At 37.9% G+C, this 12,877-nt stretch overlaps 1 protein-coding gene across 2 annotated transcripts in view; it reads left to right on the top strand.

The window, feature by feature from the left end:
- The window catches only part of LOC121315493 (synaptosomal-associated protein 25), a 50,816-nt gene extending 39,108 nt beyond the window's left edge, over positions 1 to 11,708 (top strand). For both annotated transcript variants that reach the window (XM_041249621.1, XM_041249620.1), the window contains exons 6-8: positions 8,883 to 9,008; positions 9,780 to 9,924; positions 10,462 to 11,708. In XM_041249621.1, coding sequence (XP_041105555.1) covers positions 8,883 to 9,008; positions 9,780 to 9,924; positions 10,462 to 10,530 — 340 coding nt within the window. In that variant the 3' untranslated portion in view covers positions 10,531 to 11,708. The remainder of the gene's footprint in view (positions 1 to 8,882; positions 9,009 to 9,779; positions 9,925 to 10,461) is intronic.
- The last annotated feature ends 1,169 nt before the right edge of the window (positions 11,709 to 12,877 follow it).

The following is a 12,877-nucleotide window of genomic DNA, read 5'->3' as shown; positions in this document are numbered from 1 at the left end:
CTTTTCCTAAATATATATATTACTTATTCTGACAAAGTATGAGATGCTGGGTTGCAAAAATAAGACGATATACTACCCTCATACCTAGAACTACCAGACCGGTCAAATTGACCGCTACATAGAAAACAATTGTATTTTACTTATACAGTACAGTATCATATTGTATTATTTGTATTTAGCATGCAGGACTGTGGTGGCAATGTATTGAACTGTGATTAGATCAGTCTGCAGCCCTTACTTTAATGGCTTCTTGTAATCTAAAGTGTCTATGGTAATCATATTGTAAATGAGTCGCCAAAGACTGCTGAGCAATGCTTGGATTTACAAAAGAATTTATCTGAATCTGGAGATGAAAATGTTGTCACTGACAGTGATGAAACTGATTCTGGTGAAGAGTAGGTTTGCATAGGAGAAAGTGCCAGGACCAAGTGCGTGAAGAGATTGCCCAGGCATTCCATTGGGAACACCTGGACACAGAACTGGACTCGTAAATGGGCGCAGAAGACAATGTGGAAGAATATACACTCCTGTGGCATCCCCTGCACCTGTACCAGCTGCTTCTCCTGTATCAGCCCCTGCACCTGTACCAGCTGCTTCTCCTGTATCAGCCCCTGCACCTGTACCAACCACTTCTCCTGTATCAGCCCCTGCACCTGTACCAGCCGCTTCGCCTGTATCAGCCCGTGCACCTGTACCAGTCGCTTCGCCTGTATCAGCCCCTGCATCTGTGCCAGCCTCTTCTCCTGTATCAGCCCCTGCACCTGTACCAGCCTCTTCGCCTGTATCAGCCTCTGCACCTGTACCAGCCGCGTCTCCTGTATCAGCCCCTGCACCTGTACCAGCTGCTTTTCCTGTATCAGCCCCTGCACCTGTACCAGCCTCTTCACCTGTATCAGCCCCTGCACCTGTACCAGCCTCTTCTCCTGTATCAGCCCCTGCACCTGTACCAGCCGCTTCGCCTGTATCAGTCCCTGCACCTGTATCAACCCTGGTACTGTTTGAGACGACCAGAAGCGTGCACCATCAAAATGATCAATTTGCTCTGGCATCCTAAGTTTGGAAATGCTTCACTGATAACAGAATTCTCTGCTACAACCCTTGAGAGAACATCACAATGGATGAGCAGCTTTTTCCAACAAAAGCAAAGGGCCAGGGCTCCCGAGTGGCGCATCCAGCAAAGGCGCTCCATGCAGATGTGCCCCATAGTCTGGGGATCGCAGGTTCAAGTCCAGGATATGTCACAGCCGACCAGGACCGGGAGTTCCTAGGGGGCAGCGCACAATTGGCCAATTGCTGCCCAGGTAGGTAGGGCTTAGGTCAGCAGGGGATTCCACGGCTCACCGCACAGCAGCGACCCCTGTGGCCGATAGGTCACCTGCGGGTCTGCAGTGGAGCTATTCATATCTGTGTTGTCCTCCAGCACTATAGGTCTGGTGGTCTTGCTGTGGTTCCACAGTGTTAAAAATGACAGATTAGCAGGAGCACATTTTCGCACAGGCTGGGTGACAGTGTGGTTCTTCAGCTAATGGGACCCTATTTAGGAAAAGGGAGAAATGTTACCACTGACTATTCTTTTACCTAACTGCAATTGGAAAAAGAGTTGAAGAAGAAAAAAAAGAAACCAGGAGAGAACTGCCACAGAGACCTGTAAACAGAGCTGCACTCCACAATAATTCTGAAGCACTCTGACTGCACTCATAATAGTTTACAAGTGCAGCCGAGAAACAATGGAATCATGCTCAGCTCCCTTCGTCTGTCATTTACCATAGGGACTGGAGAAAAGAAAACAGACTGTTGAGTTTAACAACACAACAAAGTATGGATCTGATATTTCAGACGAGATGGTACAGAAATACTCAGTGAAAGCTGGGTCTCACAGGTGGCCTGTTCACGTGTTTTACAATGTATTGGATTTCGTAGCCGTCAACTCTCATTCTTTACAAGGAATGCACGGGCAAGAAGATAACAAGGAGAAATTATAAATTGCAGCTAGCCAAACAACTTCGCCAGAAACATTTTGAACAGAAGACGAGTGCAAAGCAGGTACCCGCAGCTGTAGGTAGCAACCATAGTGCCAGCCGCAAGCGACGACAATAACAGTTTGCCCGATGCAATGGTAACAAGACTCTTGATAGCTGTGCCCAATGCGCAAAGGCAGTGTGTGGAAAGTGCATTGCATAAAGTGCAACATCTGTGGGGATTGTGCAAACACTTCTTTGATAACATGTTGTGCTGTAGAGATTCTGTATACATCGTTTCGACTGTAGTTTCCTCTATAAATAACATACCTTTATATACACTTATTTCTTTTCAAATGCTTAATTTTTTATTTTTTAGCGGGTTTTTTTGCAGTTGTGGTTTATATAATATGTCTGTATATAAACCCATTTCTGTTCAAATGTTCTTTTAATTTTCAATGTTTCATTTATGTTGTTTTTTAATACGGCAGTCAAATTGACCGGTCGTGGTAGTTCTAGGTATGCGGTAGTTCTCTGGTATTTCTAGTGTGAACATGCTATTCCTGATTTGTTTATTAATAAAAATATATATATTGCTGTACTTGTTGCATGGACCTACCTTGGTTCAGCAGACCATTCGGTCAGATTGGTGGTAATCAGGGTCTGTGAAGTTAGCCGAAAATGCTGTTCCCCTGTTAAAATAAGGACTTTGGCCCTACATCCTATATGAAATACAAGCACAAAATCATTAAGCATGTACTGATTAGGCACAGACCAATGTAAATCCCTAAAGGACCCAGTAGATTGTACATGGTACAAAAAAAGCCTTGTAGGGAAACCCTGACAAAAAGCTTAGTGTTAAGGATTTTAATCTCCAATGCTATCTGCCCCCCAGTTATTGAATACCGGGAACTAGACTTACTAAGTTTCCTCTCCAATGCATAATAAGGAAAAAAGCTGTTAATCTTATCCAGGCTAATAAACATGCATGTACAATAGGTCCCCTTTAGAGCGTGTTTTTGCTAGTTTTAAACAATAACATGGATTCCTTCAATTTGAAAATAAACGAATATGCACCTAAGCGTTAACACTTCAGTTTAGGGATCTATTATAAGTGATTATACAGCCTATAAGTATGTTGTTAATTAGTTAAAGATTATGATTAGAAATAACAGCACTGAATATGAAAAGTTTTTTTTTTTTTTTTTAACATTCTGTAATTCGTCCGAGGCTCCACAAATAAAAACAACTGATTACTAGCTAGATGTATGTATTTTTGGCAAATAAACTAATTGCCGACATCCGTTTTTCATTTTGACTCAATACTAATGTCCTACCGCCCCCTAAAAACCAAAAAAACACCTACAATTTGATGTGGTGATGAACTAACTCCTATTTAAAGAATTGAGCTGGATGCAGACAGATTACAGTTCAACAGTTTTATTAAAGCAGCTACCTGATGCACACGCTCTCCTCTGTCAATCCCTCAGTTGACAATACAGCTTGTTGATACTAGCTTACAAAGGTAATTCTACAAGCAGTGTCTCCTGCTTAGTTATATAAATTATTTTCTGGAAGTCATACAAAGCTCAGTTATAGCCAACACACACATTTCATCAAATGCCTGAAAAACGATACCCTGAGAAAAAAATCGACTGGGGAGGCGTTTTGGAATGAGGGGCCACACAGCTGAGCAGATCTTGGTTTTCAGAAATCCTGCAAGAGTTCATGAATGAAGATCTTGCTAGTCTGAGTAATACACTTTATGCTTGTCTGTACTCATATGTCACATCTCCATGGGTCATCTTGTGCTCAAAAGTAGTTTCCTACTTTCAAGAGTTTCTTGTCACTCCCTTGCTAAATCTCCTTGGTATTGATGTAAAGAAAGGAATAAATCCTGTATGTACATTCTGTGATGAGGAGATCAGTGATGAGAATGAATGTACTTGTTTGGACAGGAGCTGGAAAGGAGTGAAAGCCTTCTGGGAAACGAAACTCAAGGTATTATCAGAACACACTAAAATGACATTCCCTCAAGAAGTGAGTGATGGTGAGCTGCAACTCAGAAAACTCTGTGCTCAAAGGATCAGAGAGAGGATCTCTACTCAGCTTCAGTCCATGGCATTTTTCTCAAGTGATTTAGCTATCTCAGAAGAAACGCTCAACAAAATGAAGTATGCTCCTCTTACCAAATTAGGGTGCGAACCAGAGATGGCAAGATTAGACAACAGGATCCAGGTATCAGGAGGAGAAGCTCCTCTTGAAACGTTAAAGAAACGTCGACTCATTGATCAAAATGATCTTTTCAGACAAGATTCATGAAAGGACGTATCAAGTGAGGAAAGAAGAAAAAAGTTTCTTTCCCAAAAGAAAAAAAAGGTAAAACAAAAGCTATTAATTGTGGAAAGCATGGTGGACCAGTGACTGCAGAAAATGTGCACATCTTGGATACCTTAACTGATCAACAGATCTTTAAAAACTATAGATATCTCTGCTCAACAATCTCTCCAAACTTGAAAGAGATTAGTATGGTCAAGGAAAAAGAAGGCCGAAGGCGAAACGTTTTCTTCAGCTGTGAGGAATTGATGAAGGCAATAAAAAATGTTCTGGTGCCAAACTGCAACTTTGACCCAAATATTGATGGAATAGTAGTTTCTGTCTTAAGCTTGTTCCCAGAACAATTCTAAACGGCCAGAAGCATTCACATGCATTGCTTGCATATGGTGACATTATCAGCTTGAAGCATATAGAAGAAGATGAAAATTTTATGACACCAGTGTATTTTTTCTTCCATTTTGTTCCAACAATCAGATCAAGAAACGTAAGGATTTTAGGGTTTTTTGCCCTCTAGGGGGCAGTAGGCTCAGTATATCAGCTCAAATCATAAATCTAAGGTGACCAATGGATTTAGCATCATGAATAACTCCAGGTATAATTATTTAAGTGTGCATTTATCAATGTTGGAATACGAATATACGCGTGATTTATGTTTTGTGAGTGGTAGGACATTGGTATTGACTCTAAATAAAAAACTGATGTCACCAATTGATTTTTCAGCCCAAAATACATAGGTTTAGCTGGTGGTCAGACTATTTGGACAAACAAACGTGCACAGTGCCCTGACATGTGTACCGACATGTGTGTGTATATATATATATATATATATATATATATATATATATATATATATATATATATATATATATATATATATATATATATATATATATATATTACATCATTCATAAATAGGATCCCTAAACTGAACGTGTTATCAGAAAAGCTTAGCAAATCATGCCGTTAATCCATTTAAAAAAGAAAGTAAATGACACAGTATAAACCCTGTTGTAATCTCTCACTGGAAGCATGCCTGGATTATCCTCTCCATTTTAACGCAGACAAGAATGTCACTTCATGTTTTTGTGAAAAGATACTGAGCGCTGTTCTTATTAACAATAGAACCCTATTTGCCTGTGTTTTTCTTTTAACTAGTCATGTAGGGCCCTATTCATAAAAGTACTTACCGACTGCCGTAATAAAACACATTTTGTTTCAAAGTTAACGAAAGTCGTCCATATTGCTATTCATAAAATGATCCGAGTAAACGGACGACTGTTGCAAAGCACTTTATGAATGGGTATACAGCCGTTCATGAATGAAAGTCCGCCTCTTTTTGATGACATCATCAGCATTATTAGTGTTCCATGGGCGGCGTCGGTAGGTGTTGCAAAAAGAAAAACGGAATCCACCAACAGTAGCCTACTACCGAAACCCGAGAGTGCAGCTGCCAGACACGGGCAGACTGCAAAACCTGATTCCAATGCCTCCAAAACATCTGCCAGAAATTCAGGACATGGCATATGACAAAAGTATTTTTTTAAATAAATTCTTTGTATTTTCGTTTTGATTGGCAATGCTGGTAAACATATTACCATAAGCACACGCAAGATTTCCATTCTTAACTGCAGGACCAAAAAAAAAGACTAAATTAAAAGCACTGTTGAGGACATTTGAATAATACTCTAATTCTAGTAAGACTACTACTATTACGACTACAACGTTTATTAATAATAATAATAATAAAAATAATAAACCCTGCTTAATGCACAGAATCAATCAGGGATGAGTTTAAAATAGTGTGAAAAAAAAGACTCCCTTTTGAACACTGAGGCTCGATCAGTTTTTTTTGCAATACCAAGCAAGCCCACATTTCCCACGACTGCATCAGCAGCACTGGTATACTGTATATTGTAACACTCCATGAAAATAAACAGGTTCACACAGGCAGTATTCATCCAAACTGTTTATTCTGAACACAGGTAAAAGAAATCTGATCCACAAAAAGGGAGACAAAACCAAACCAGCAACTACAAACCAATAAGCCTGACTTCTATTATGTAAACTTATGTAAACTATATATATCCAGTTATATATATCCAAAATGGAAAATTACCTATATGGTAACAGTAATCTGGGAAAGAGTGCAAAGAGCAATCAGAATTATTCCACGTTTAAAAGGCATGTCATATGCAGACAGGCTAAAACAATTGAATTTATTCAGTCTTGAACAAAGACTACGTGGCAATCTGATTCTAAATTTTAAAAGGTAATGACAGTGTCGACCCAAGGGACTTTTTTTATCCTGAAAAAAGAAACAAGGACCAGGGGTCACAAATGGAGATTAGATAAAAGGGCATTCAGAACAGAAAATAGGAGGCACTTTTTTACACAGTGCATTGTAGGAGTTCAGAACCAACTCCCCAGTAATGTTGTTGAAGCTGACACTCTGGGATCCTTCAAGAAGCTGCTTGATGACATTTTGGGATCTATAAGCTACTAACAACGAAATGAGCAAGATATGCCAAATGGCCTCCTCTCGTTTGTAAACTTTCTTATGTTCTTATGTTCTTAAATAAATAGAAAATGACCGCAGTCAGCCGTGGATCACGGCAAAGAAATAATACTAAAATAACTGTCTATTCTCAGTCTCTCACTTACTCTCCGCTTCACAGCACTGTTTCAAAATGATTATGCCAGAGAATATGTTCTATTGTGAGTATACATTTATATTAAACATGTTCCTTCATATAAAGCTTCAGATTTTTTTTTTTAATAGGCAATGTTTTTTTTTTTAATAGTCAAACTGTATAACAGAGCAAGTGTCGTAATAAAATGTCTTTTAAAAAATAGTCTGCCAAGGCTGTCTTTATTTTTTACTTGACTATAGAAAGTGTTCAATAACTCAACAGCATTTTGTTGTTGTTCACTCTTATGAATAGCATGTTGACTCTCAGTACGGATGAAAACGTTATGCTAATGAGGGAATCGTTAACCTTTCACTCAATTTGTTAAAAACATGCCTTCATAGACGAAAATCGTTGGGGCTTAACGACGCATCTGAATGATCTCTTATGAATAGCAAATGCTGTTAAATAGGTGGCTATGGGCGAAATCCGATCATGTACTCCTGCTTTCTCATTTCGACAGACGTTAACCCTTTATGAATAGACCCATTAGGCTCTTACTGCTGGTGCAAATCCTTAAAAAAAAATACTAATGAATACAAGAAAAAAAAGCTTGATTTAAAATGTCATTCAATAATTAGAAATAATGCAGAATTATTGTTTTAAACCACTGTAGCAATTGAACTAAGTGAGGGTGCTTCACTCCCTGTTTCTTGCCTACAGCCAGTACAAAGGTCTATTCACACTGGAAGCGATGCGATTTGTCCTGCGATAAAATGATACTTTCGCTGCAACACTACCTTTCATTCCAGTGGTGACAGTGATGATAGTCCTGTGATACAGCTAATAAAAATGTAGAATACGTAATAGATTTTTACAGAATACTTATTTCAAAAAAAGTAAACTAATTATACACCCCAGCTATAACCAGTTCCCCAGAAATTGACTCTCAAATGTTCTCCTTTATCGCTGCTCCTTTATAATTGTTGTGTCCTTTATTGTACAGCTCAGAGTATTTCGAAACGGCACAAATGATCTTTTCTTCCGCCATTGCTTACTGAAACAAGGGAAGCTGTATCTCATTGGTCAGTTCCCTTGCTGCCATGCTGTCAAATTGCAAAAACAGACAGCAATCTTATTCTGCGTTGCTTCAGTGTCACCCCGTCGCATCTCAGTCAGTGTGAAGGGTTCATATGAAAACTGCAAGTTCTATTTTGTCGTACTGCGCATACGCTTGTGGCATCGCTCCTGCTGTGAATAGGCTTTCAGGTGTGCAGGCTAATGCTTCCCGTTTGGAAGATAGATTGCTTGTTGTGTTTGCTCCTGCACTCATTCCAGCAGTTATTTTACTTCTTGTCTTAGCTGACAAAGGTATGTACATCATTTCTAGATGTACGGTCACCAAGTTCAAGTACCGATATATTATGACACGTATAAAATGTGTTGTCCCAATGTTAAGTGGAGCAGAAAAATGACATCGGAGAATATTAGCTGACTTGACTTTTTTTCGTTGCTCATACTACCTCAATCACAGAGGAAAATTCGGACTTTATTTTTTTCTTTAATAAAACAGAACTGAACCGTTTTCTCTAATTACAGAAGTATCTTTGATGTGATGTACACACTGTACTTTGGCAGTTCTGTTTTTTCTGTACTATCTGTTTGTCTGCCAAATATGTTTTCTGTGTTTTATGTCTCAGTCCAAATGGGTGGAGATATTGCTAAAATGCTTTTTTATTTTTAAATGTATCTAATAAGAATTCAGACCCATTTTTTTTTGTACAGTGTAATCAAATCTTTAGCATTTCCAGGTCTTTTCTTCAGGGATTATGATATATCGGTATAACACAACATCCCTAGTGAAACAAATCTCATCTGCCAAATTCAGTTCCTGGCTTGCAGAACTTAAGTTAGCCATGCACATTCTCTATGCTGTTTCTCACACATTTTCTGTGCACAGACTCAAGTCTAGTGATGCTTACAAGAAGGCCTGGGGCAACAACCAGGATGGTGTAGTAGCCAGCCAGCCTGCCCGCGTTGTAGACGAGCGTGAACAGATGGCTATCAGCGGTGGCTTCATCCGCAGGTGAGTCTTTCATTTTCCATCCAAATATGACAGGTACAGGATGTTTAGAATTCAAACAAATAGTAAACCATACAAAAGTGGACACAAGATGAGGCCCCCAAGACAGTCTGGGAAAAGTAATTTATATAAAAAAAAAAAATAAGCAGCAGAACTCTGAACCATCCAGGGTGATTGATAACAGCCTCAGCTGACAAGCTTATTAGGGTAGACCCTAACCTGAAAAGCCTTTTTAGTATTGCGATTTGAAAGACAAAATGAAGAAAGGTTCAGATCATATATTACTTTTTTTCTTGTTCCTGTAAGTGCTTGATTATATTTTTAAAAAATGTGAAGAAATGAATGCCACTTTTCTGAAGCTCTTAATTAAAGATATAAGATTATACTGTATTTCTTTACCAGCAGGTTTTGCTTACACAGTCCTCTCTTACACAAGCCAATGCACCCAGCTAAGCAAATGTACAGAAATGCATTACAGACTTCCAGCACTATACTCATAGCCAATTAAGATTCACCCCTGATATGTTATGCTCCATTTTGATTGCTAACATGCAGTTTTTGTTATATTGCCAGCCTTAGTTTGGTATCTTTCGTATACTTGGCAGAGGAGGTGATTTGAAATTGCTTTTAATGCCAAAAGAATACATTTTTTTATTAGGAATGCTCTAACAAGATCCTGTTGAATTTATATTCTTATGAAGAAAGCATCTTGGCTGTCCATTAGCAGGGTACACATACCCTTCAGCCTCTTGTGAGCTCTTTCTTCATTTCTAGGGTAACAGATGATGCTCGGGAAAATGAGATGGACGAGAACCTGGAACAGGTCGGTGGCATAATTGGAAATCTCCGCCACATGGCCTTGGATATGGGTAACGAGATTGATACGCAGAACCGCCAGATCGACAGGATCATGGAGAAGGTAATTGGTGGATGAGCAGGGGGGATGCATGTATTGTTATTGGGCCCTAGATGCATTTGATTAGTAAAGCTCATTCAACATCTACAACTTTAAGCATCCAGACCTAATATTTTTATTTTTAGTCTAAAGTAGCAGACATAGAGCCTTGAATATTTTGTTTAATCAGAAATTACCCGATAATGCACACTGACATGAAATTACAGGAAGTAACCTATTTATAACACGTTTTAATTAAGTTTTTTGAAAATGTATTGTTGTTCAATGTGTTGTTCCTCTGCGGTATTCCTCTGCAGTGCCAAGTGAGACCAATTTAGAGTCTTTTTTTCAAATTGCACTGTAAGCAGATAACCAGGGGCAACGTTACAGTACAGCATCGGTAGCAAAAGCATTACTAAAATCAAAGCAGTCAATTAGGGCCATAGATCCAGCTACTTGTTTTAAACACAAAAGCGTTACACATTCAGGGTGTTGAAACCAAAGTTAATACCAAATGACAATTCATGCCAATTTTTATAATTGCTTGTTATTTTTTTCTAGGCTGATTCCAACAAAACCAGGATCGATGAAGCCAACCAACGTGCAACAAAGATGCTTGGCAGTGGCTAAACTGCACAACAAAGAGCTTTTATCGCCTGCACTGTTCACAGAACAGTGTAAACTTGCTTTTATCATGGTATTTACCTACTAGGTTTGCACACATGCACATATCAGCCCCCATTGTAAATGTTGTTACGTGTCGTTCGTCAGCTTTTTATTGATGCATCTGTAGTGATTTATTTTCTGGGTATCTTTCTTTCCAAAGGTTGTATATAGTGCTGATTTGATGGCTATAGCTCAGTTGTGAAGTTTTTGTTTTCATTTTTATATACTATATATATGATAGATAGCTAGATCTAGCTTTTGCTGGATGACAATAATGTAGGAATGCGATACAAACTGTTTTCCTTTTCAGTATTCAGTCTTGTTCTAGTAAAACTGTGTCATTCCACAATGCTACTGCCGTGCTCCTATTTATTTTGATGTTGTAATGGTAAAAGAGCACTTATGGCTGCTGTCCTCGGTTTTCCTTCATCAGCCGTTATGAGTTCATGTTTAGACGATGTGCAGCTATGTAACTGTAATAGACATTGCACTAAAATTGATGTGATTTGCTCATTATGCATGATGATTAGTAGATTTTAGAATCTTCTAATTAAATGAATTAAAAAAGATCTTCACATGGCAAATTGACAAAAGCATGCTCAGTATTGGGACACACAATATTCCTGCAAGTCTGCAGAAGTGCCACAATCTCTGTCAATAGATAGTTAAAACTGTGACCATTGTTGTAAAAAAAAATAAATAAAATATAAGGCTGTAGCACAAACAACTGTTTTTTAAATGAATATGCAGTTGGCTGGAGATATTGAATAAATGCTGAAAAGTGTGGGACTGGTTGTGTGTGTAATATAAGTCATTGAATTGGAAAAAGACAACACAAAAAGGTGCATATTTCTGAAAGATGTAACTTTTCTAAGAAGACTGTATCTCGTTAGTTGCTCTGACCATGTGGTTTGTTACCAGTACAATTCTTTGTTGCTTCTGTATCTAGAGCTATGCACACCAAATCGCTAACATATTAGTAGTTAAAAAGAAAACAAAATACCTTAACTGAATGAAACATAGTTAAAACTGATAGAAATGTCCTTTCAGCATGTCATATTAAACCTGCTTCTGTCTCCTGTTAGTTTGTGAAGTGGTTGACATTTTCCAGCCAGCAGAAATGATTAAAATTGATAAACTTGGTGGTGTTTCTTTGTTGCACTCTTCTCACATCAACGAAACATGAAATTATTTTTTTCTTTTTTAAAGGACTAAAGTCTAAGAGTGTCTATTAACACTTTAATGAATCTTACCTTAAAATACATTTCCTCACTTTAAATGCTGAGTGTTTTTTGGGGTTTTTTTGCAGGCACCAAGTCACATGATTACATGACACTTTCAATATAACCATCAATGTCTGAACTACAAGCTTAAAAAAATATATAAAAATATCAAATTCAGATTAAGACAAACAAAAGCTTTGAGCTACACAAAATGCCTAGCACTTTTTTTTTCAGCTAAGTAAAATAAAATAGTGCTGAATGAATTACATTTCTCTTCAGCTAACCTAAATAAAATAGCACTCAGTAAATTGCCTTTGTTAGACTGAAACTTGAAAGCTTACAGCTTACTAAAAATGGATCTGTTAAATACAGTATTCTAAATTGTAGTGCAGCTGGTAATTTACAGTAATATATACACGCGATGTATTTTTAATAATTTTCTTTTAGACATTGCATTTGGCTGAAGGAAACGCAAACAGGCAGTACAGCTCAAAAGAAAATGTTAGATTACGTCAATAAACGTAATTTCATATTACTAGAAAACAGATGTAATAAATCGATTAATCAATTGTAGATCGGATGACTAATCAATCAACTGAAAATGTCAAGATTAAAACCCCAAATATAAATAAACAGTTTACATACCCCAATGGAAATTTATAATTTCTAGAAATTTCACCAAAACAAATTATAGGAAAAAACTTTTGAAGCAAAAGTTTTGCTTTTTGTGAGAGGAAAAAAAGTTACAAGAATAAATTCCAAGGACTTCTCTTGTGCACAGCCTTCTTCAACTCATACCAAAGATTCTCAATCAGATTTAGAGCAGGACTTTGACTAGGCCATTCCAGAACCTTGATTTTAGTCTTTAACCATTCTGAAGTGGATTTTGATGTGTGCGTTGTCGTGTTGGAAAGTCCAGTTGCGTTTTAAACCAAATTTTATAGAGGAGGGTTTCAGATGATTGGTCAGTATCTTTTGGTATACTATGGAATAAATTGTTACCATGTATTGGAACTAAATTTCCTGTGCCATTAGAAGAAAAATAGCCCTATAGAAGGACATTACCACCTCCATGCCTGATAGTTGGT

This window comes from Polyodon spathula, chromosome 5 (assembly GCF_017654505.1).
Source record: "Polyodon spathula isolate WHYD16114869_AA chromosome 5, ASM1765450v1, whole genome shotgun sequence".
In the NCBI taxonomy this organism is placed as follows: Eukaryota; Metazoa; Chordata; class Actinopteri; order Acipenseriformes; family Polyodontidae; genus Polyodon; species Polyodon spathula.
The sequence above is the reverse complement of the archived record's forward strand: the minus strand, read 5'-3'. Positions and strand labels throughout refer to the sequence as shown.